Source organism: Micrasema longulum, unplaced genomic scaffold (assembly GCF_059751315.1).
Source record: "Micrasema longulum isolate JH-2025_06_02 unplaced genomic scaffold, ASM5975131v1 h1tg000604l, whole genome shotgun sequence".
NCBI classification, from domain to species: Eukaryota; Metazoa; Arthropoda; class Insecta; order Trichoptera; family Brachycentridae; genus Micrasema; species Micrasema longulum.
This window is the reverse complement of record NW_028277800.1, coordinates 297391-319189: the sequence shown is the minus strand read 5'-3', so window position 1 is coordinate 319189 and position 21799 is coordinate 297391. Positions and strand designations below refer to the sequence as shown.

Genomic DNA, 21799 nt, shown 5'->3' with positions numbered 1-21799 from the left:
CTCTTTGTCGAAGAATGCTAAACAAGGCAGTAAGGATAAATAAAAAGTATTTTGTCAAAATGTATTTTTCTTATTTAACAGGTAAATACACAAAATTCAACATGCATAGCAATATTGCGTCCTCAGAAAGCTTAGACATATATTACACTGGCCAACAATGAAAATGTTTGGGGCTCAAAAATAGCTAATTCGTATGTATTTCCACTTGCTGAATTCAAAAATCACCACAAAAATAACTGATTAGCTCTTACTTTGGATACACAGCGACATGTCACATTTCGAGTTTACATGGTCAGTTAAGCTATCCATACTCCTCCAAAATTTAAAAGCAGTATAACTTCACAACGGCAATCTTCTTCTTTTTATTTCTGTTAGTCATGCAGTTTACACGAAGGAGACTAATATGAAAGCCCTCCTCGACTCAATGCTGAACACGAGTGGAAAAAAAATAATAAATGGGCATTTAATGTTGTCAGCAAATGTAATTAAAATGTATCGTTTTCTTTTAACCCATTAAAATAAAATACTTTCACTGATTGTTTATCACGGAAATGAGAGCTAAAATTTGCCCATTTTGACTCATGAAGTCCAGGAAACAAAAAGAAATTGTTGGCCAGTGTTATTCAAAGTGTAAACATATTTTAAATATTCATTCAGTGACGTGCCGTTCATAAAACAAACAAAAACAATGTCATTAAAAATAATTAGATTGTTTGAATTTCTGGTGAATTGAAATATTGTAAATAATATCCAACATGTATATAGTAAATATTTTAGTTTGGGTAGTACTTTACTTTATTTGTAACTTCAATAAAATATTATTTTAAAAGATAAACAGTATAAAAAAGATTTTAGGCTGGAAAGATAAAGAATTGCCTATATTTTAAACAAAGGGAATAAATTTCATTTTTAGAGTATAAATAGGATTTTATTTTTAATCGTGCAATATTTCAAATTTGTATATATTTTGCTTTTACTTTTAGCAAATCTCAGAAATAATGGGAGAAACAAAAAAAAACTTGCTCAAAAACATGCATTGTGGACAAGTCTGAGAAGTTTCGTTAAAAAGCAAACAAAATTACACACAAAAAATCGAATGTACCTACATTTTTTTTTCTTCTTTAAATTGCTTGCCTTAAGTCTATATCGCACGCCACTGCACCCATTATATAAATCAATTAGTTAAAAAATATATAAAGGTATATTAACAGAAAGCTTTATAACTTGTTTTAATTTAAAATTTTAGTCTTATATATTATATATCGGTATCTTTTATAGTAAAAGGGAGAGAATATCCGAATGGATCGTTACATAATCAAATTAATTTATTTTACAACTGTTCGGAAGCAAATAGTCCAGAATAAAATCCACGAGTCCTATCGTACAGTCGAATAAGAGATCAACAAACAATATTATAACATCCACGTTCCACACATATTCATAAGCTCCAATAGAAACATGTCAGTCGCACACATCCTGCCGCATGGCGGCAATACTCTTCCATTTCTGTCGCAGTACACACAAACATATGAACACAGGGTGGGCACTTACGCTTATATTAAACGTTAGACCGTTCCAGGAATATTCAACTCCAGCGGCGGTGAAGGAACATTCCCATTTTATATTCCGCTTACGGGGCCAACTTCTATCTCTCGAGGTTATTTATACTATAACATTACAATTAGAAAATAAAAACTACTTCTAAAAAAATATCAATTTCGCTTCGAGTTATTGAAGCTCAATTTTCCATCCAGGGAGCGGTTGGTTTATTTTCGGAGATTATCGCAATTATTCTACACCATAATCATTCCTTGGGATGGTTACTATATCTATGGGTAATATGTATATATAGTAATCTGATCAGTTAGTGGATCGCGCCGGGGAATGGTGGAGTGGGGTGAGGGGGCGTGGCGCTAGCATCGCTGCAGGTACTCTTGGTACGTGGCCGTCACCTCCTCAGACTGGTAGCGTGTCAGCTTGATGCTGCTCCGCATGTCCGAGTTGATGTGGGCCTTGTAGCCTCCCTTGCGCAAGAGGGAGTCGATAGTCTGAATCCGGTCCCAACCTGGAATTTATCATGTTTATTAAAGACAAACAATATCTTCTTGAAAATATTATTAGACAAATCTGTTGACTTTTAAATTAGGCAGAGGATAAATTGAATAAATCAAATTAGTTATTTTTTTCAAGGTATCAATAAAAATTGCACAGAACTAATGAGGACTCATTTAACATTAAAAAAAAATATATTTAATATTAATTTAAGTTCACAACACCAATCAGCAAGAGATATGTCGTGTACCTGCTCCTTGGAGGGTATACAAAATTATACACAGTGGTGGATTAAAATATTTCTGAATTTAAGAGTTGAATACCATTGAAAGGTGCTATGTATAAAAAAAAAAGAAAATCCCATTTTTTGCTAAAAATAAGTGCAAAGTACCATCGTGTATTAATGTTTAAAAGGGCTGTGTGCAATAAACCATAACAAATAAAGTATGAAAGGTGCAAAGAGCCAGTTTGACAAGCAAGTTCACTTTCTTTAGCAATATAGTGATATCAATTCATTCTTATTCAACACAGAAATGAAGGCAGCTTTTGTCTTTATCAGACAAAACTAAAAATTGCTGGAAAATCCTACAAAAACAACAAAAGTAGTAGAGTATTTCTTCTAAGAAGACGCCTGAATAGGGGGGAGGGGGTAAGTTTGGTTATATTAGTTTTTATGCCTGTACTAATAATATTACAAAGGCTGTCTGATCATTTTTTAGAATAGTAATAAAAAACAATTATTTTAGGCATGAAATAAGTTTTATTTTTCAATATAATCTCCCCTCAATTTCAATACACTTTGTCCGACGTTTTTCCAATGATTCTGTTTTGTCATTATAAAATGATTCCAGTTGCCCTCTAAAATACTCATCCACGGCTGCAATGACTTCTTCATTCAATGTAAAACGCTTTCCAGCAAGGAATTTCTTCAGGCTTGGAAATGGATAATAGTTACTAGGGGCCAAATCTGGCGAATATGTTGGATGGTCAAGCAATTCGTACTTTAATTAATTGATTTTAGCCATTGTCCAAACGCTTTTGTGAGCAAGTGTGATTTTTTTCTTCGATAACCCTGGTCTAAGCTCATGAGTTTTTTCATCCAGATGATCCAAAAAGCTTGTATAATATTCAGAATTTATTGTTTTACCTTTCGGAAGATAACCGATCAACAAAATTCCTTTGTAATCCCAAAAAACTGTTGCCATAATCTTTCCTCCTGATGGAACCGTCTTTGCCTTCTTTGGTACACTTCCACCAGGGTCAATCCATTGCTTTGACTGTTCTTTTCGTTCTGGTGTGTAGTAGTGGATCAAAGTTTCATCAACAGTCACAAAACGACATTTAAAATACAATTTATTTGGCTTAAAACGATCCAAACTAGCTTGAGAAACAACCATTCTAATGCGTTATTGATCAATAGATAGCAAATGCGCGGCACCCATCTCGCGCAAAGCTTTTCCATCTTTAATTCTTCACGTAAAATATAACCCACAGAGTCTTTTGAGATGCCTAGGTCTCAGCAATTTCACGCACTTTTAATTGTCGATCATTTAACACCATATCATATCATATCATATCGGCGGCCTCCGTGGTGTAGTGGTCAAGACACTTGACTCACACACGGAAGGTTCCGGGTTCGATTCCCGGTGAGAACACAAAAATTAAAATGTGATTTTTTTCAAGCCTGGGTGCTCTGTGATGTAATTCACCACTGTAATTAGGCCTCCTGGCCTGTTGTGGTGCAAAAAAAAAAAATTAAAATTTTAAATTTTTTTAAATCATGAACTTTTAAAATATTTTTTGGTGTCGTGACAGTTTTTGGGCGTACAGTGTGTGGATCATCTTAAAGGCTTGTATGACCTTGTTTAAATTCAGCAACCCAATTGTATAATGTTGCAAGATAAGGTGAAGTGTCCTTATACACTTCTAATAATCGTTCATGAATTTGTTTTGTAAATACACCTTCCAAAAATAAGAATTCAATCACTGTGCAATATTAGATTTTTACTATAATACACTGACACAGTGACACTACGTGATTTGTAAACAAAGAACGAAACGACATATCGCATGTGTTCATATGAAAATTTACAAATTATGGACTTTTCAACGCCATCTGTGTGTTGTTCTAGAAAATTATCAGACAGCCCTCGTATAAAATGCTATTTAAAGTAGTATTAAACACTAGTGTGTTATGACATTAATATTTTTCGTTTGTTTTATTTTATTTATATTGTTTTTAAATGTTGTTTCTCTGCAAAAAGTTGATAGAAGATATGAAAATGAAATTGTTGGCAGATTTTTACGATCAATTTTCATTGACTCAGAGTTCATACGTGATAAGTGTAGTAAATAACACTGCTGTTAAAGGGGGGATAACTGGTTCATACACTGACAGTCGTGTCTGCTGAAAGTACTAAGCATAGAAATCACTTTGATCCTGTGGAGTGACGGAATATAGAAATCCTAGGAATAAGTAAGGTCACCGAGAAAACCAGTGAGAAGAAAATAGATTTGTTAGAGATGATCGTCTTTTCCTCTGATCCAGATCATAGAGAATTCTACGGAAATTCGCGTATTATGTAAATAAAATCAACTTTTTGCAACGGTACTTTGCCCCTTTTTAACTTTACATGGTTGTTTGTTATACCCTATTATTTCATTAGCATCCTTTTTCCCATAGATAATATTGCTTTCATAAAATATCAATGATGTAATACTGAATTATGCGCTACATTAGTACATAAACGCAATTGAAGTGTCAACATAAACTAAAACTACAGTAATGAAAAAATTTAACTTACATACAGTACTACTGTAGTTTTGTATCAATAGTCTATATGATTCCATTGAAGTGGAAGGCCTGTATGAAAATGCCGGATTACTGGCAGGGCCGGAGAAGTGAAGTGCCGGTATATAGAGGGAGAACTGTACTAATTTTCTTTAACCTGTCAAACCAAACTTACTTTCTGGATATACCTCGTACTATTTATTTCAAACCAGCACAAAGTAATAAGCAATTTCTCCTTTCACTGTAGACGTAGTCATGCGAAGTACCTTGTTCCACGGCGACCTCGGGTAGATAGGTGGCAGTGCGGCGGTTCCCTCTTTCGTTAAGAAACTCTATGCGGATTCCGTGCACTCCTACCTCCCAGTCCAGGTAGTGCTCCGCATCCTCGAACTGTTGCAGGATGGACACGGACACCCTCAGGCGGGGAATTTCATCCCTAGTTATGGGAGGGAAACGGGAATCTTTCAAAGCACTTGTGATTGCGTATTCTCGCAAACCTGTAATACATTGATGTTCTTATTAATAAGGGGACATTCTTCATTGAATGCCATCAATACTAACATTATGGTTAATGCATTAATAAGTTCAACATAACATAGCAAAAGGAGCAATTCAATTAAAAATAAGAGGTTTTTTGTATGCTTAAATTGCAAGTGAACCATGACAGTATTTGCTTTCAACTGGCAAATAAGTTACACATTTATTAAAACAGCCATGAACTATATATAAACCAGTGGCGTGTCGTCCATACATGCGATACATACGGCGCATGCCTTTAATACTGGAAAACTATGTAGATAGTAGGTACATAACTTGTAAATGAAATATATGTACACTCTTATTATTAGATCTCACATAAGAATATGTTTATGTGTGCCCTATTTCAAGATTTAAAATAATAAAAATAAAAAACATCAAGTATTTTAATCATAGATTATTGACGTAATTATGAAACGTAATCGCCCCTAAAATCGGCAACAACCAACCACGCATCACGGCTGACCGCAGCCGACTAACGAACTGATACGCATATAAAATATTAGATGCGCATACGCTCAAAATGCTCCTGGGATTTTGAATAGTTAGCGCATGCGCATTAGAACTGAAACCGCTAGTTCCGCCCATGTATTGGGAGTGTTTTACACTGTTATATCAACCTACACTACCAACTGTGCATGCTGCTCGGATTTTGCTTTTGTATGAGGATAAGATAAAGTAATAAAAATTATTTTTGAAATACTTTTCCATTTTTCGTGGTAAGGACTTTTTTGTGGTTTTCTACATTTCTTTATGTTTATAATTAAAACTGTTAACTAAATTGAGTAAAATATTCAGGAAACAGAATTTTGTGAATATAATTTTCAAAACATTATAATTATGTAACCAAATGAGAATTTCAATCTGTAAAAAAACAATAATTACCTAATTAAAATTTTTATATTTTATTTAGTGTAAAACAGCGTTGTTAGAACTCTTGACGTTTTATCACTAAAACAATGTTGACTTCCGGTTTTTATTATGCCTTACCCAAACAACGTAATTTAAAATTATTTTTGAGTTCAGTTTTTTTTTAATAATATTGCTTATCGCGATAACTTTTACATTTTTAACTCCAAAATTGCAGTCAGAATTATTATTTTTGTTTTTTATTTTTAGTTATTTGTTTTTTTATCTCATAATCCCTAATATGGCCGTTCAGGGAAGCAATGAATGTGGACTGCCTTGAAATTGATTGAAATTGCCTAATTGAATCTTTACTTAAGAGAAGTTTTAGTGGTCTTCCATTTAATTAAAAGGAACGTTATTATTATTATTAACAGGATATTTAGTTTTATAGATTTTTTAAATCGGCGTGCGTGGAAAGTACGCCAGGAAATAGTGGTATGGCGTTCTATCCTCTCTGCCTACCCCTTAGTATAAGACTTTGAACTTATCTGAGAAATTCGCAATTTTGTTTCAGGGGTTTTATTTTTGTCAGTTAACATTTTTATTATCGAGATGGGGTTCCACAAAAAAAGTGACCAATAATAATTAAGGTTCCATAGACAAAAAATGGAAACTGCTGTTCTAAAGCATACAATATTATGTTTATCAAATAATCAAGTTGTGGTCCTGTGGCTAGTATCTCGGACTCACAGATCAAAGGTCCGTGATTCGAATCCCACTCTACCTCAACTTGATTCCCATTTTCTAATAGTGAGTTATTTACAACTCGTTGAAAATGGCCCTCAAAATTAAATATTTGGGTAAATCATAAGAACGCAAATATTTCTTCATATAAAAAAAAAAAAAAGTTTATAATGTAAAAAAAACAGATTTTTTTTTTTGTATTCTAATTTGTTTTTTACCTTCTTATGACCGCATGTCCAGTTTCAAAAGTCACCGCACGCCACTGATACAAAGGTATATTTTTTTTAAGCAAATTATTATTTTTAACTTTACATTGCTTCATTTGTGGTTATTCAATTAGACTTAAAATGTATTGATGGTGGAAATAGAAAAGGGCTGAAAAGCCATTTAAAAAAAATGAGAAATCTTTGTACTACTTTGATTGTGTTTTTTTCTCCGTCAAATGGGATTGTTTTAAATGATCTTTTGATTACCTAAGTATTGATTGCCTCAATTAATAACAAAATTTAATAGATTAGATGTAGAGAAAAAGCTCTGATCAAAACTGAATATATACTTTTAACTTTTTTTTTTCTAAATGGCACTTTGACAAATGATTCATTGATGTTGTCCAAACCAAAAGGTGGTTGTTGATAGGCTTGAATTAACTTAACCATCTCGCTAAGCCTGCACAAAAAAAAGGCAATTTTTCTTTTAGGTTAAATATAATCATAATGAGACAAATTTACCATAAAATGACTACGAAATCAGTTTTCCGTATGGGCATACGGAGAAAAACCATTCTATGATTATTGACCACGAAGATAGCTACAGATTACATTAATACAACAGGCCGTGGGTACTTGGGTTGAGAATTGCAAACGCTAACCGAAACCGTCCATTACACGTTTGTTAGTGAACTGAAAACTCAACTAAAACTAGACCAAAAATTTAGAAGGTTTTTGTTCTATGCAATGAAACTCCGAGGTTGAAATTATCTCATTTGGTTCAAAAGTTATAATATTTTTGAAATCTACAATCACAGAATCTCGTTTCCTGAACATTTCATTCAATGCGACTCCCGTGAAAGGTACAGATATATTCTACATGAAATATTTTTAATTCATTAGAATGTAAATTTCCAGCATGATTGATAGATCTGTCTATTTTAGAGATTTTTACAGAAAATATTGGGAGTACAGCCAAATATATATATATTTTTTTTTTTTTCAAAAATACTGTTTGTATTTTAATCATAGACATCTGGTATCTTGATACTATTTTAATATACGAACAAATGTTTGTATCTAGTGAGCAAAACAAATAATTTCTACAAAAACAATGCTCGGTTGTATAAGAGTGTCATCGTCGTGAAAAAATTCCATGAATTAGGTCATAAATTTCAGTCATGTCCCTTATTTCTCCAAATTTAGCTTCATGCCAGTATTTTCTGTTTCTGAACTAGAAAAAATGGCTCAATTTTGCTAAAACGATAAAGTCAATACAGAAATAAATTCAGATTTTAAGAAACTGTATTTCAAAAGAAATTCAAAAATTAACATGACAATTTTTCAAATTCAATTCAATTTCAATTTGTCAAAATTTCATGACAATTAACGTAAATTTAAGTCAAAAGTCATTGAAATATTGAGAGAAGCAGATATTAAATTAATTTTATTATTATATGCACATTTTCCATTTCTTATCTTTTACATTTGTTATATTTAGCATAATTTGAATTATTGTCTTCAGTGTAAACAATTTTTTGGTGTGTGCATGGGTGTCTTACACTAATATACAAAGTAATTGTAAATATATTTTGTACATACTGTTTGTTAACCCAATAAAATAAATAAATTGACTACTTATTAAAGATTGCGTCATTATATATAACATACCAGAGTGGAGATGCATGGGATTAAATGTGCCGATACATCCTCGCAATTTATGTTCTTTCCCAATATTCCATGTCACGAATAGGGGGCTAAAAAATCAATTCAATATTTAGTCTACAATATTTTGAGAATGTCCAAAGTACAAAAATCTGAGTGTCATTCATACGCCCTTAGGCATGCAGTGTATGGGATATTGTTGAGTTAATCACATATTTGGCATAAATAATCCCCTTCTGAAAATTTGAAATACAATGAGAGCGCCCGATTCTTTCCCAAAACTGTTCATAAAGACTAGTGATTTTCTTCCGTTTCACATATTCACCATCATTTAAAAAAAATTGTAAAAATTTAATATTTATAATCAAACTGCGAAAATAAGTTATTTAAATTTGGGCTCTTACGCCAAGGGTAGACCGGGGGTTATAACGAAAACACTTTTTGATTAGGACGTTACTTTAGTTCATCTAAGTTACAATAGATTACTATATTTACTAGAAGTTATTAGTAATGCCTCGTGGCATGGCTGGGACCGACTCGATCGGCGAGGCGGCGCACGAGTGCGTACTCGTGTACACACGTGCTAGCCTCCTTGCGTGAACTACCAGACTGTCGCTCGCTCGTTGCTTTTTTTTTTTTTTTTTCAATTAAAGAAATATTTGCGTTCTTATGATTTTACCCAAATATTTAATTGTGAGGGCCATTTTCAACGAGTTGTAAATAACTCACTATTAGAAAATGAAATCGAGTTGGGGTAGAGTGGGATTCGTCCGAGACACTAGCCATAGGACCACAACCCGATCACGCGCGACGTTTGTCTCTCTTATATTCTGCCCCCACATAAACTTTAAAAGCTTTCATTGTACTCCTCACTGCAGTATTGTCAATTTGTGATCGATCAATACACTCGGTCAGTACATTCATATTTGCATATATTATACCAATATATATATATATATTTAAAGCTGTATTTATTTTCGGTATTTCTTCCATTAAATGACATGATATTAAAGAGTGTTTGTGAAACATTAATATAAAAGGAGAAAAAATATATATAAAAACATATTTAATAAACAGGTATTCAAATTAGTTCAGATAAGATTGTATTTTAGAGTGGTTTTTTTCATTCTGGAAGCAATCTCTTCTCCAGTGCCACTCCTATCGGAGGTTAGCAACCATCACTTTAAACTCTTTTCCATCCTGGGCCATTTTGATGAGTATGGCTTGTATGCATTGGAAACAATATACACGTATTAAATATTTATGTGCCTTCATTGGAATGTTCCTTGAGGTACATTTTTCAAGTTTTATATTCAGTATTCTTTGTGACCGGGAGGATTAAAAATTATAATGAAATAATCGATTAGTCCTTAAAATGTAACATGATTAGAATGACAGTTGTCAGAAAAAGTGACAACATAACTTTGTAGTAACGTCAAAGAAGTTATTTATATTGACACGAAAAATCATTTGTATCTGGCTAAAACTAAAAAAAAACTAAAATAAACCTAATTATTAACGACGTTTTTACAAGGCTATATCATTTTGCAAAAACGTTAGAGATGGGGACAAATTGATCAATGTAAATTGATCGAATAAAAAAATTATTAGTTTGATGTTGTTCATGGAAGAGTATAAATGTAATTTTTTGGTGAACAATTATGTTAAACACACTATAATAGGCTTGTTTTTTCGTTTTTATATCAATTTTCGGAAACAGAGTTTCATGGTTGCATGAAATAACTGATAAAATCGATTTGATCAGTGATCAGTAATTTCCCACCACTAATGAAATTGGTTTGACAGCTGTCATTCTAATCAATGGGCACAACCAATGTCGAGCCATTCATTTACATTATTTATATTATGCTCCTTAGTTATAATAGTTATCTAAATAATATATTCATACACACATAAACATCATATGTGTATGTATTTTTAAAAAAGAATGTGAGATCAGTGTCTTTTTTTATTTGTTAATAGAATATTAAACTAAGCCAAATTTTTTTTTTATATATCGTATTATCAGCGCTATGATTTTTCAAGTTTTGTATTTCTGAAATAACTCCGCGTGTGACGTCAGAGGTTGTTCTATGACAGTTCTTCCGATTGATATGGAAAAGAAAGTATTATGCAAAATAGAGGAATTAATTTGTAAAAGTCCTTTTTTCCAAGAAACTACAAAAACTGAACTGGGATATTTTTTATGTGAAAGGGTAATACTAATTGGGTACGTTAAAAAAAACAATTATCTTATGAAAAAAACAGTAAGCATTCCCATATAAAATTATTTTTCTTCGAATAATAAATATTCATTAAAAATAAATTATTCGCCCAACGTTTATGACATTATAGAGGTGAATAACTTGCAACAAAGGTCCATTTTGTAGCAATGCAAAATAATTTGTCGAGTAACGGGCAGATTATTGCAAATCATATGGGGAAAGTTTGAGTTACTTCATCTGTCAAAAAAAAAATTAAACTATTGTTTATCAAATAAAACATTAAATAACGATAGTATTTCATGAGAATTCATACAAATTAAACAAAGAAGGTTGCTTACTATGCATCATTGGTGAAGTTTGGTGTTTGAGGCGGATCCAAACCATGAAGTTGACAGTAAAGGACGTCGAAACAAAAATAGCACATATCCGGAATGGCTACGAGCATTTCATTCATACTTTTATCAACACCATTATTAAGAACATTAATATTATTTAACTTTTGTTTCTTTGTTCCGCAACAGCTTGAAGCCATGGCTATTTTCTTTCACTTATCACTGTTGCCAACTTAGATAACTTTACTGTGACTTTACTTTATGTAGTATGTACTCAGGGACATTTACGAAAAATCCAGTTATACCAACAAACCTCTACCCAGTCATTTAACTAGCAATAGACAATATTTTTGTATTTTCTAATATTGGGGTAGGTGGTTTAAACATATTTTCCTAATACAAATCTATGAATTATTCTCTATACCTCCCCTTTTTTTCTTATGTTTCTATTTGTTGCCGACGTAACACCACGTATGAAAACTTAGTGGCACTTACTGGGACCTCTTAATATCTTTACAGACTAGGGACTTCGATATGTGTATGTGAAATACTGCCTCACAAAAAAGACTAGCATTTTTGTCACTTTCGGAGATTGCCAAACCGAAGCACAAAGAATATTATAGATATAAAATAAAAATACTTGTCCAACATATTATTTCTGTCTGCTGGGTGATTTGTGTTGAAATGTGACCGGGTAGCGGGAAGGGGGACATCCTTATACGTGGCGCGAGAGACAGATCGAGCAAAATGTCCCGTGTATATAGAGTCGACGGCCAAATAATAAAATAGTCATTCTTCAACCTCACTATGGGCTTTTATTCTACATTTCATCTCTCCTCTTCTGACTTCGCTTCAACCCAGACCTCTCTGGGACCTGGAATATTCGACGGCCGCTACACCCCCTGGACTTGGAATACGGATATTCAATGGACTGGATTTGGACCCCGGATAAATTGGATCTTGGCTACTCCCCTGGAACACACGCCGTTTCCACCGATGAAGCGATACCAGCCTTACAACCCAGTTGCCTGCTTTAGGTTGCAGCCGCCAGTGCCACCTACTAGCGAGCCTGCAAGGGATCTCTAGGCAGCGGTCATCTCCCTAGGAGCTTACCGTACACCGGACGCAGCTGCCCAAAGTGCCCAACGCCCCGGTCATTCTGCGGTGACACCCGCACCTATCCATGTGACGCGCGCGATCGCTAATAGGAAGAAAGTGACCGGCGCGTCTGTTACACTGTTGTTGCAAAATAAAATATCATATAGCCAATACAATATATTTTTCCTACGTGTACTGTACTACACCATTCTATCACGGGACAATATTATTACTCTCCAAGCATTCAGTGAATGTTGCGTCTGTACGTGTACATGTACCTACCAAAAGCAAATTAATCCTTATTGATATGATAAAAGTAATTGTATACATATCAAGTTTATACTTGAAGCACTAATTTTGTGGTTATTCATTATAATAAAATAAATTTAATTTAATTTTAGTATACATATCAATTCGCCTCATCAAGTCGATTTGACAGGCGGGCAACTAAAAAACCAATGTTTCAATATTAAAAAAAAACCTAGTTGATATGGTATTGCACAGTTAAATATAGGTATTACCTATACCTTTAAATCACAAAGGGTGTTATCTCAATATGATGTAGTACTAAAGCTGTTTGCTAATAAAATGAAGGTTCTATTATTTTTCTGCTCCCACTAAATATGTATTGTGATGGCAGGCAGTGTCATTCGATTTTATAATTAGTCACAAAAACTTCCGAGTTGCGTTGTGAGCCTATTTTCACAGATTTTTTGACTTTATCAATTTCGTCTTTTAAACATTCATTTGTGGCGAAATAAAAGTATTAGCATAGGAATCAACATTTAATAATTATTTAAACATTTCCTTTCTTTGTTGGAATCCCACGAATAATAAACATTTTTTTATTTTAAGCCTAAAAAAATATAGTTTTTTAAATCTAAAATTATAACTACATAAATAAGTGTATACAAAAAAGGAAATAAACAATGTGATAAACTATTATTTATGATTCAAGCATTAACTTTGTGGTCAAACATTGTAACTAATGTTAGTAAATATTAGTATATTACCACTTATCGACTTTTTTAGTCTACCGGTTTCGAGACGTACCCGTCTCTTCGTCAGGACACTCACTACACCAGCATGCAAATACTAAAATACACCTCCACCATCACGGTAGTAAATATTATATAGTATTTCCAAAAATACATAAATCACATGCAGATTTATAGACACGCAAACACTTTTTTCTATTGATTAAGCTTAGTGCATGATTAGACATGGTGGTGTTCGTATCTCTATAAATCTGCATGTGATTTATGTATTTTTGGAAATACTATATATACACTACGGTGATGGTGAAGGCGGAGGTGTATTTTAGTATTTGCATGTTGGTGTAGTGAGTGTCCTGACGAAGAGATGGGTACGTCTCGAAACCAGGAGACTAAAAAAGTCGGTAAGTGGTTATGTACTAATATTGACTAAAATGAGTTAAAATGTAATAAACAATATCAACAAATCATGGGAAAACATGCAAAAAAGACAATATCTAAGTAGTAAAAAAAAGGTTTTAATTTAGGTAAGTGAAACATTAAAAAAATTAGAGAAAGGCACAGCAGGGAAAAATAAATCTAGGCAAACAGATAATAAAGTGATATGTCCTCGAAGTAATAAATTTATTATATATAATAAATACCTATACCCATCGTATACCTAATATGAAACCAAAATCAGAAAGAAAAATTTCAGGTTCAATTAATTTTGACTTTCATACATCTTTATTTTCATCATCATTATCTTCTCTTATCTGCGCTCGATGGTGCACAAGCCACTGCATCGGTACTCCAATCACAACAGTAAGTTTTGATTCAGGAAGAGGAAAACTTGTTGAAATCCGGCGCTCCCCAAACACTAGATTTGGAGATCGTGCTTTTGCCGCCGCCGGCCCCTCTGCCTGGAACCAATTGCCTTCAAACTTACGAATCATCGACAGTCCCAGTCAGTTCAGATCCCAACTAAAATCCCACTTCTTTATACTATCTAACTATGGAAAAATAATGTATCACTTAAGTTTAGTTAGAATGTAAGTTTAGATATACAATTGTAAAGCGCCCTTGAGGTGATTTTTTACAAAAATGGCGCTATATAAATCAGCCAAATATTATTATTAATGCATCTAAATCATTAAATTTATTACACAATTATGACAATTATCTCGCGTTATTTTTTGCCAAAGCTATAGATGCTGATAACTTAGCACAAACCTATTCAAAACAAAAATAATAAAGAAAATATTATATAAAGGGATGGACTAATTTAAGCGGGGAAGGGAAATGATAACACGGTGGATAGACTTATTGATTTATTGCAAGATTCGTGTCAGTATAACAAGTAGGCTTCTAAAGTCTGCAATCTCATAATAACAAAGCAAATGAATTTTACATTCCGGAAACTACCATTTAATGGTATTCACTAATATAATAGGATCAGTATTTACACAGAATTGAAGTTGCGTGTTCTAAAACAATAAATAATTTCCACCAAGATTAGGGTTAGGGCCACTTAGACAGTAAGTTTTGTTCAACATATACACTAAAAAAAGATATATTTCTGTTATTTATTAAATTAATATTGGCGAATAAACCAACATAGTATACAATACATTTATAGTAATAATAATTACACAATATCTGATTCATTGTAAATGTTAATATAATTTATAATATAAGATTCTATATAGAAATATCTAAATGATTCCTACATTTTCGTACACACATTTATCGTTTTGGTGTCCCAGCCAGTTTCATCAATTCATTATTCAATAATCTTTATTTTATTTACACATAGCTACACAAAGCTGCTTGTTGTCCATAAACACAAAATACTTTTATAAATAAGTGTCAAAATCATAAATATTATGTATACCTTTATCAAATGAGCCGACCGATCATAGTCGGAGTACAAGAATATTAAATATTACACGAAGCCTTAAATACACAATAAAAATAAAAATCTACAAAAAAATATATGTATATGTTTTATGCATTGATTTACGCTTCAATATCATCTTCATGTTGGCTAGAGAAGTAACTCACTAAACCACCAAACTCTCCTACTTCCTCTTCAGTGTTTTGTCTATGGTGTTGGTCAGTAGTGGGAGCAGCTGCGGTCAGTGGCGAGGCTAGGGGCGCCTCTGGAGGGAGACCGTGTGCGGGGGGAGGGGGGATGCCTTCGACAACAGGAGTATGAGAAGGAATTTCTTGTGATTGTGGCAAAATATTTAAGGTCAGAGGTCCATGTGTTGGGGAAGGTCCCTGAGTTGAAGGTGCACCTGTAATAGAAGGTGGACTTGGAACTAAAGGTGAATCTTGAGTTGAAGGCGGTCCTTGAATTGTAGGTGGGCCTTGAACTGGATGTGAGCCTTGAATTGGAGGCGAACCTTGAATTGGAGGCGAGTCTTGAATTGGAGGTGAGCTTCGAATTGGTGACGAGCTTCGAATTGGTGACGAGCCTCGAATTGGTGACGAGCCTTGAATTGAAGGCGAGCCTTGAATTGGAGGCGAGCCTTGAATCGGAGGTGAGCCTTGAATTGAAGGCATGCCTTGAATCGGAGGTGAGCCTTGCATTGGCGGCGAGCCTTGAATTGTAGGCGAGTCTTGAGGTGAGCTTTGAATTGGAGGTGAGTCTTGAATTGAAGGTGAGTCTTGAATTGAAGGTGAGCCTTGAGTTAAAGGACCTTGAGGCGAAATTGGGTCCTGTGTCTGAGGTAGGTCTTGAGCCAAAGAAGGCCCTTGAGAGGAAGGTGGGCTGGTTGATGAATAAGGACTTTGAGGTAGAGGAGGACAATTTACTTGGGGAGAGTTGTCAAAAGGAGCATGAAGTGGTGGCGATTGGCTGGTGGTTGTCAAATCGCATGAGGCAATTTGACCATGTGAAGTTGGTGGTGAAGTAGTCTCAGGTGGCGTTCTTGCGGAGGAAGGATGGGGAATATTTAATGGAGATGCCAAACTAAGTGGTTTGGGAGAATCAGCAGTTGATGGAAGAGTATCATTTGGTGGAAGCTGGACTGGTGGACTACGGGAGGATGTGAGGTTTTGTGGTGAAGATGGGGTTGATATTGGGGAACCTTCTGATGCAGGTTTATCTTGGGAAGAAGAGTATTCTTGTGAATGAGATGACTCTTGTTGTGGAGGAACACTTTCCACCACTGGAGGATCCTGAGATGAAACAGGTACAGGTGATTGTGGGGGTTTGGGTAATGGAGAAGGGTTTTCTTGTGATGGAGAAACGTGGGATTGGGTTTCTTGTATGATTTTATGTGAAGGAGGCTTAGTATCTTGCAAAGGTGGGATTTCATGGATTGAGAAAGGAGATTTTTGAGCCTGAGCTTCTTCAGGTAAATCAATTTTAGATGGTTCAGGAATTGTGTTTTGGGGTGATGGAGTTGGAGGTGTGTTTTGAGATAATTTTTCTTCAGGTAAGGGTGATACACCTTGAGATGGTGATTCTTGAGGTGAAGGAGAATTTCGAGAAGATGCTGGTACATGGACAAGGCCAAGAGGGGATGAAGATGAATCATGAGGGGATGGGGGAGGACCATTGGATGGTAGTCGATTAGGAGGCGATGAAGGGAGACTCGGAGGTGATGGGTCAAGAACAGGGGGACAGTGAGAAGGAGGTAAACCATGAGGAAGTGATGGAGGTGGTTTATGCGACTGAGGTGGTCCATGAGAGAGAGACGAGTTATGCGGAGACTGGTCTTGTAGGGGTCCATGTGATGATGAGCCGTGTAATGGCAAGCCATGTGGTGGACCATGAGGTGGTGGCCTGTGTGGTGGACCATGAGAAAGTGGTCCATGAGGTGGACCGTGAGGGCCATAAGGACCATGCGGATATGGAGGTTGTCCATGGAGAGGCGGTCCATGGAGTGGACCATGTGATGTAGGAGGACCATGGGAGGACATTGGGCCATGTAAGGGAGGTGGGCCATGTGAAGAGTGAGGACTATGGGATGGAGGCATATTGTGAGGAATATTTTGACCTCCATGAATGTACGGTGGGCCTTGTGAAGGTGAGTGAGGTGTCAAGGGACGTCCATACATATAAGGAGGCCGTATAGCATGCAGGCTTTGCATTGCTGATGGACTGTGAGACATGTGTGGCGGACCACTTTGTGGAGAAGGATGACCGTGGTGAGAAGTTCCATGAGATTGCGGTTGGCCATGAGGAAACGGAGAGCCGTGAGAAGGTGGAGGGCCATGTGAAGGAGGGCCTTGAGATGGTGGAGGACCATGTAAAGATTGATGACCATGAGATGGTGAAGGGCCATGCGAAGACGGAGGGCCATGAGTTGGCGGGGGACCGTGTGAAGGTTGAGGGCCATGAGACGGCGGAGGAGCATGAGATGGTGAAGGGCCATGTGATGGTGGTAGACCATGAGATGGTGGTAGACCATGAGATGGTGGAGGACCGTGCGAAGGTTGAGGGCCATGAGATGGTGGAGGACCGTGCGAAGGTTGAGGGCCATGAGATAGCGGTGGACCATGAGATGGCGGAGGGCCATGAGACGGAGACGGGCCATGAGATGATGGAGGGCCATGAGATGGAGAAGGGCCATGGGAAGGTGGAGGGCCGTGTGAAGGTTGAGGACTGAGAGAAGGTTGAGGGCCGTGAGATGGCGCAGGACCGTGTGAAGGTGAAGGACCGTGAGATGGTGGAGGACCGTGTGTAGAAGGGCCATGAGATGGAGGAGGGCCGTGAGATGGAGGAGGGCCGTGAGATGGAGGAGGGCCGTGAGATGGAGGAGGGCCGTGAGATGGAGGAGGGCCATGGGAAGATGGAGGTCCGTGAGAAGGTGGAGGACCATGTGTAAGTGGAGGGCCGTGAGATGGAGGAGGGCCATGAGGAGGTGGAGGGCCATGGGAAGGTGGAGGGCCGTGAGAAGATGGAGGACCATGTGTAAGTGGAGGGCCGTGAGAAGGTTGAGGTCCGTGAGGTGGTGGAGGGCCGTAAGGTAATCCATGTGAAGAAGGACCATAAGGTCCATGTTGAGATCCATGAGTTGGAGGTGGACCTCGAGGAGTTGGGCCATGCATTACAGGAGGTCCATGCTGCATGGACGGATCATGAGGCCCATGAGCGAAGGGATGGCGATGCGGTGGTGGTTGCCCATGTCCAGGTGGCGGCGGTGTGCCGTGGGCAGACTGCGGTGGCCCGTGGGGACTTCGCGAGGGTCCGTGTTGCGCCAAGGGACTGTGAGAGGGAGGAGGGCCATGCGGGCTGTTGGAAGGTGGCGGTCCGTGGTGAGGGCTGCGCGAAGGCGGCGGACCAAGATGGCGCGCCATGTAATGCATGTCACCGGCAGGAGGGTAAGGTGCATACGGACCATACTGCGGCGCATAGGGGCCTTGAGGGTAACGAGATGCAGTAGTCAGGGCAATTCTTCCGCGAGGTGTCCTTTCTCCCTTACTCTCTGTGTGCTTTATTTGTGGATGGCGCACAGGAGGCGGAGAAGAGCTCTCTTCCCCGTCTTCTCTAGGTGGAGAACCTTCTCCCTCTTCTGGCGATAGTGAGCGCTTGATGGGTGCTCCGGGCTCACTCTTGATCTCCGGATGGAGAGTTTCCGGATCCGGTTTCCTATCTGGGGGCGGATAGTGCTGCGGCGGAGGATAGTAGCCTCCACCCGAGGGGGAGGGGTCCATGGGGTGCGGGGGGTGAGGCCGGTACAGGGAGCCTGGAGGTCCCCGCGGAGGTCCGTACACCGGACCGCCTCCGCTGTACATCGAAGAACCCCTATAAAAAAACAAAGTTAAACAGATAATCAGATAAGATACTAGGCCTAATGTATTACAATTGATCTGAGTACCGACCTGTACGGAGGAGGCATCATGTGTGGCATGCGGGTGATAACACTGGGGGCCTCCGTAGCGGGCCGGAAGGGCTGCGGAGCTCCCGCCACCGCGAGAGTTCCTGAAAATAAAAACATTTATTGTTTTATAGCAAAGATATTATTAAAATCTTCTGTGTTACAATGTGGAATGAAGCACTGATATTCCACTAATTCTATTATATTTGACGGTACCATATTCGTAAGAGATACTAAGAGAGTATACTAACATACGGGGGTTATCTGAAATGTTTCCGACCTTTTAAGCAAATTTGAATCGGGTTGTGGTCCTGTGGCTAGTGTCTCGGACTCACGGACCAAAGGTCCATGGTTCGAATCCTACTGTACCCCAACTTGATTCCCATTTTCTAATAGCGAGTTATTCACAACTCGTTGAAAATGGCACTCAAAATGAAATATTTGGGTAAATCATAAAAACGCAAATATTTCTTTTTATTTAAAAAGAAAAAAAACAAATTCATTCAAATTTCTTTTTCTTTTTACAGTCTCCTTTTATGTCTATACACTTCTCCCAGCGACGCTCCCTTCTCTTCAACCCATCCGAATAGTAGTCAGCGTCTTTCCCTGTAAAATAGTCGTTTACGAAGGTGATGGCCTTCTCATTAGATGAGAATCTCTGTCCTCCGAGCGCAACTTTTAGCTTAGGGAACAAAAAAAGTCACTTGGGGCTAGATCTGGTGACTAAGGAGGTTGGTCAAGCAGCTCAAACTGTAATTTGTGGATTTTCGCCAAGGCAACTGAGGTGTGAGAAGGTGCTTTATTATTATCTCAACTTAACAATTAATGATGTAGAATGCTCCCGTTAAAAGTTTATCCTTTTTTTAGGTAATCGGTGAAGATAACGCCATGACTATCCAAGAAAACAGTCGTCATTACTTTCCCAGCTGAAGGAACAGTTTTTGTTTTTTTTTAGGGCTGATTCCCCTACGCAGTCCACATTTTTTTGTTTTTGAAGTGGCATGGTGAATCCGAGTTTCATCTCCCGTAATTAATCGGCGCCAAAAGTCTGAGTTATTGCGTCTTAACTGCGCCAACAGAGCGATGTAAATGTTCATTCTAACACGTTTTTGGTCTGGAGTGAGCAAACGCGGCACCCAGTTAATAATGAAATGTTCGTAAGCGTGTTTCTAAGGACATATTGTCACCATTCAGGCAAATCATTTACCTTAATACGCCAATCGAAGTGTAAATCATGTTTTTTAAAAGGCAAACGTCACCAAGATAACTATGTTAGAAAAAAGTTGCGTAAATCCGAATTATTATTTTTTTACTATGTGAATTTATATTATTACATATTAAAACATTCAAAAATATATTTAAAAATTATTTCTTTAAATAAAAATAATTTTTAACTAAATATTATAATAATTATTTCCTTCCTTTTTTATTTCCTTATTTATTCATTTTTTTCCACATAATAAACAATGATTAATGATAAAAATAATTTAAATTTAAAGTACCTATTTCAAAATATAGAAACAGGACGTGCGAATTGAAGAATTATTTTTTCCAGAAGTACTTTGAATAAATAATGTTAGTTTAAAGAGAATGCGCATCTTGAACATATACCTTTTAATATTTTACCGTTTGTGCTTGTATATGTAATTTTTAATACTATTTAAATGTTATTTGGGTTTTTTTCTTTTTATATACTTTTTTTGGCTTGTATACATAATTTCAATACGTTTTTGATTTAAAAAAATTAACCTGTATTGGGTGTGCGCATATTTTGTTAATTAAAAAAAATGATTTTATTTTGTACTAGTTCAGTATGTATATATACATACATGTAATTTTTAAACTTTTTCAATTTTCTTTCCCAGATTGCATAATGTAAACATTATTTTGAATTTATTTCCATGCCTAGTATTCTGTTTATTTTGTTATTTTCAAGTATTTTTCATACCCTTTTTAATTTGTAGTATATCATAATTTTAATTTTTCTGCTTTTGTAAATAATATAATAGTTTAAAATTTAAAAACGTCTTTAAAAAAATTGTTATCTGTATGTCCCTAAATGAGTTTTTTTTTAAAAAAAACTCCTTGGGAATATTGTATATAATTATGTATAATATGTTTTCAATATAATAAAAAAAAAAAAAAAAAAAAACCTCACTAGGGTTTCCCTTGCCGAGGACACTTAACACTTTTAAAATATGTTTACATGCGAGTATAATATACAAAGAAGACTTAATATACAGAGATACTTAACAAAATGGTCAGATAGTTTTATACACTATGTATTTACGTATACCTACCTATATTATTTACATTAAAAAACGCACAATAAAAGTTTGCATTGTCCAGATTATAAACCACTGTGCCTCGTTAAAAACCTTCCAGATATTTTGAAGGAAAAGTAACCAAAGGGATTTATTAAAAAGGCATGAATTAATTATGTTGCGTACACAAACTTTCAAATTGCGATTTCTGAAAATGATATTTTTTGG

General features: G+C 36.2%; 2 protein-coding genes across 5 annotated transcripts in view; both read right to left on the bottom strand.

Moving 5' to 3' along the window:
* Window positions 1–49: 49 nt before the first annotated feature.
* LOC148280237 (nuclear protein AMMECR1) lies at window positions 50–11677 on the bottom strand. Its single transcript, XM_088228714.1, has 4 exons — window positions 11408–11677; window positions 8851–8936; window positions 5110–5340; window positions 50–2065 (listed from the first exon to the last, which is right to left on the bottom strand). The coding sequence occupies exons 1-4, from the start codon at window positions 11599–11601 to the stop codon at window positions 1914–1916; spliced, it is 663 nt and encodes a 220-aa protein (XP_088084840.1). The 5' UTR covers window positions 11602–11677; the 3' UTR covers window positions 50–1913.
* A 3683-nt stretch (window positions 11678–15360) lies between these two features.
* LOC148280236 (uncharacterized) overlaps window positions 15361–21799 on the bottom strand; it is a 33997-nt gene continuing 27558 nt past the window's right edge. For all 4 annotated transcript variants that reach the window (XM_088228707.1, XM_088228711.1, XM_088228709.1 and 1 more), the window contains 2 exons: window positions 19312–19411; window positions 15361–19234 (listed from right to left, as the gene is read on the bottom strand). In XM_088228707.1, coding sequence (XP_088084833.1) covers window positions 15493–19234; window positions 19312–19411 — 3842 coding nt within the window. In that variant the 3' untranslated portion in view covers window positions 15361–15492. The remainder of the gene's footprint in view (window positions 19235–19311; window positions 19412–21799) is intronic.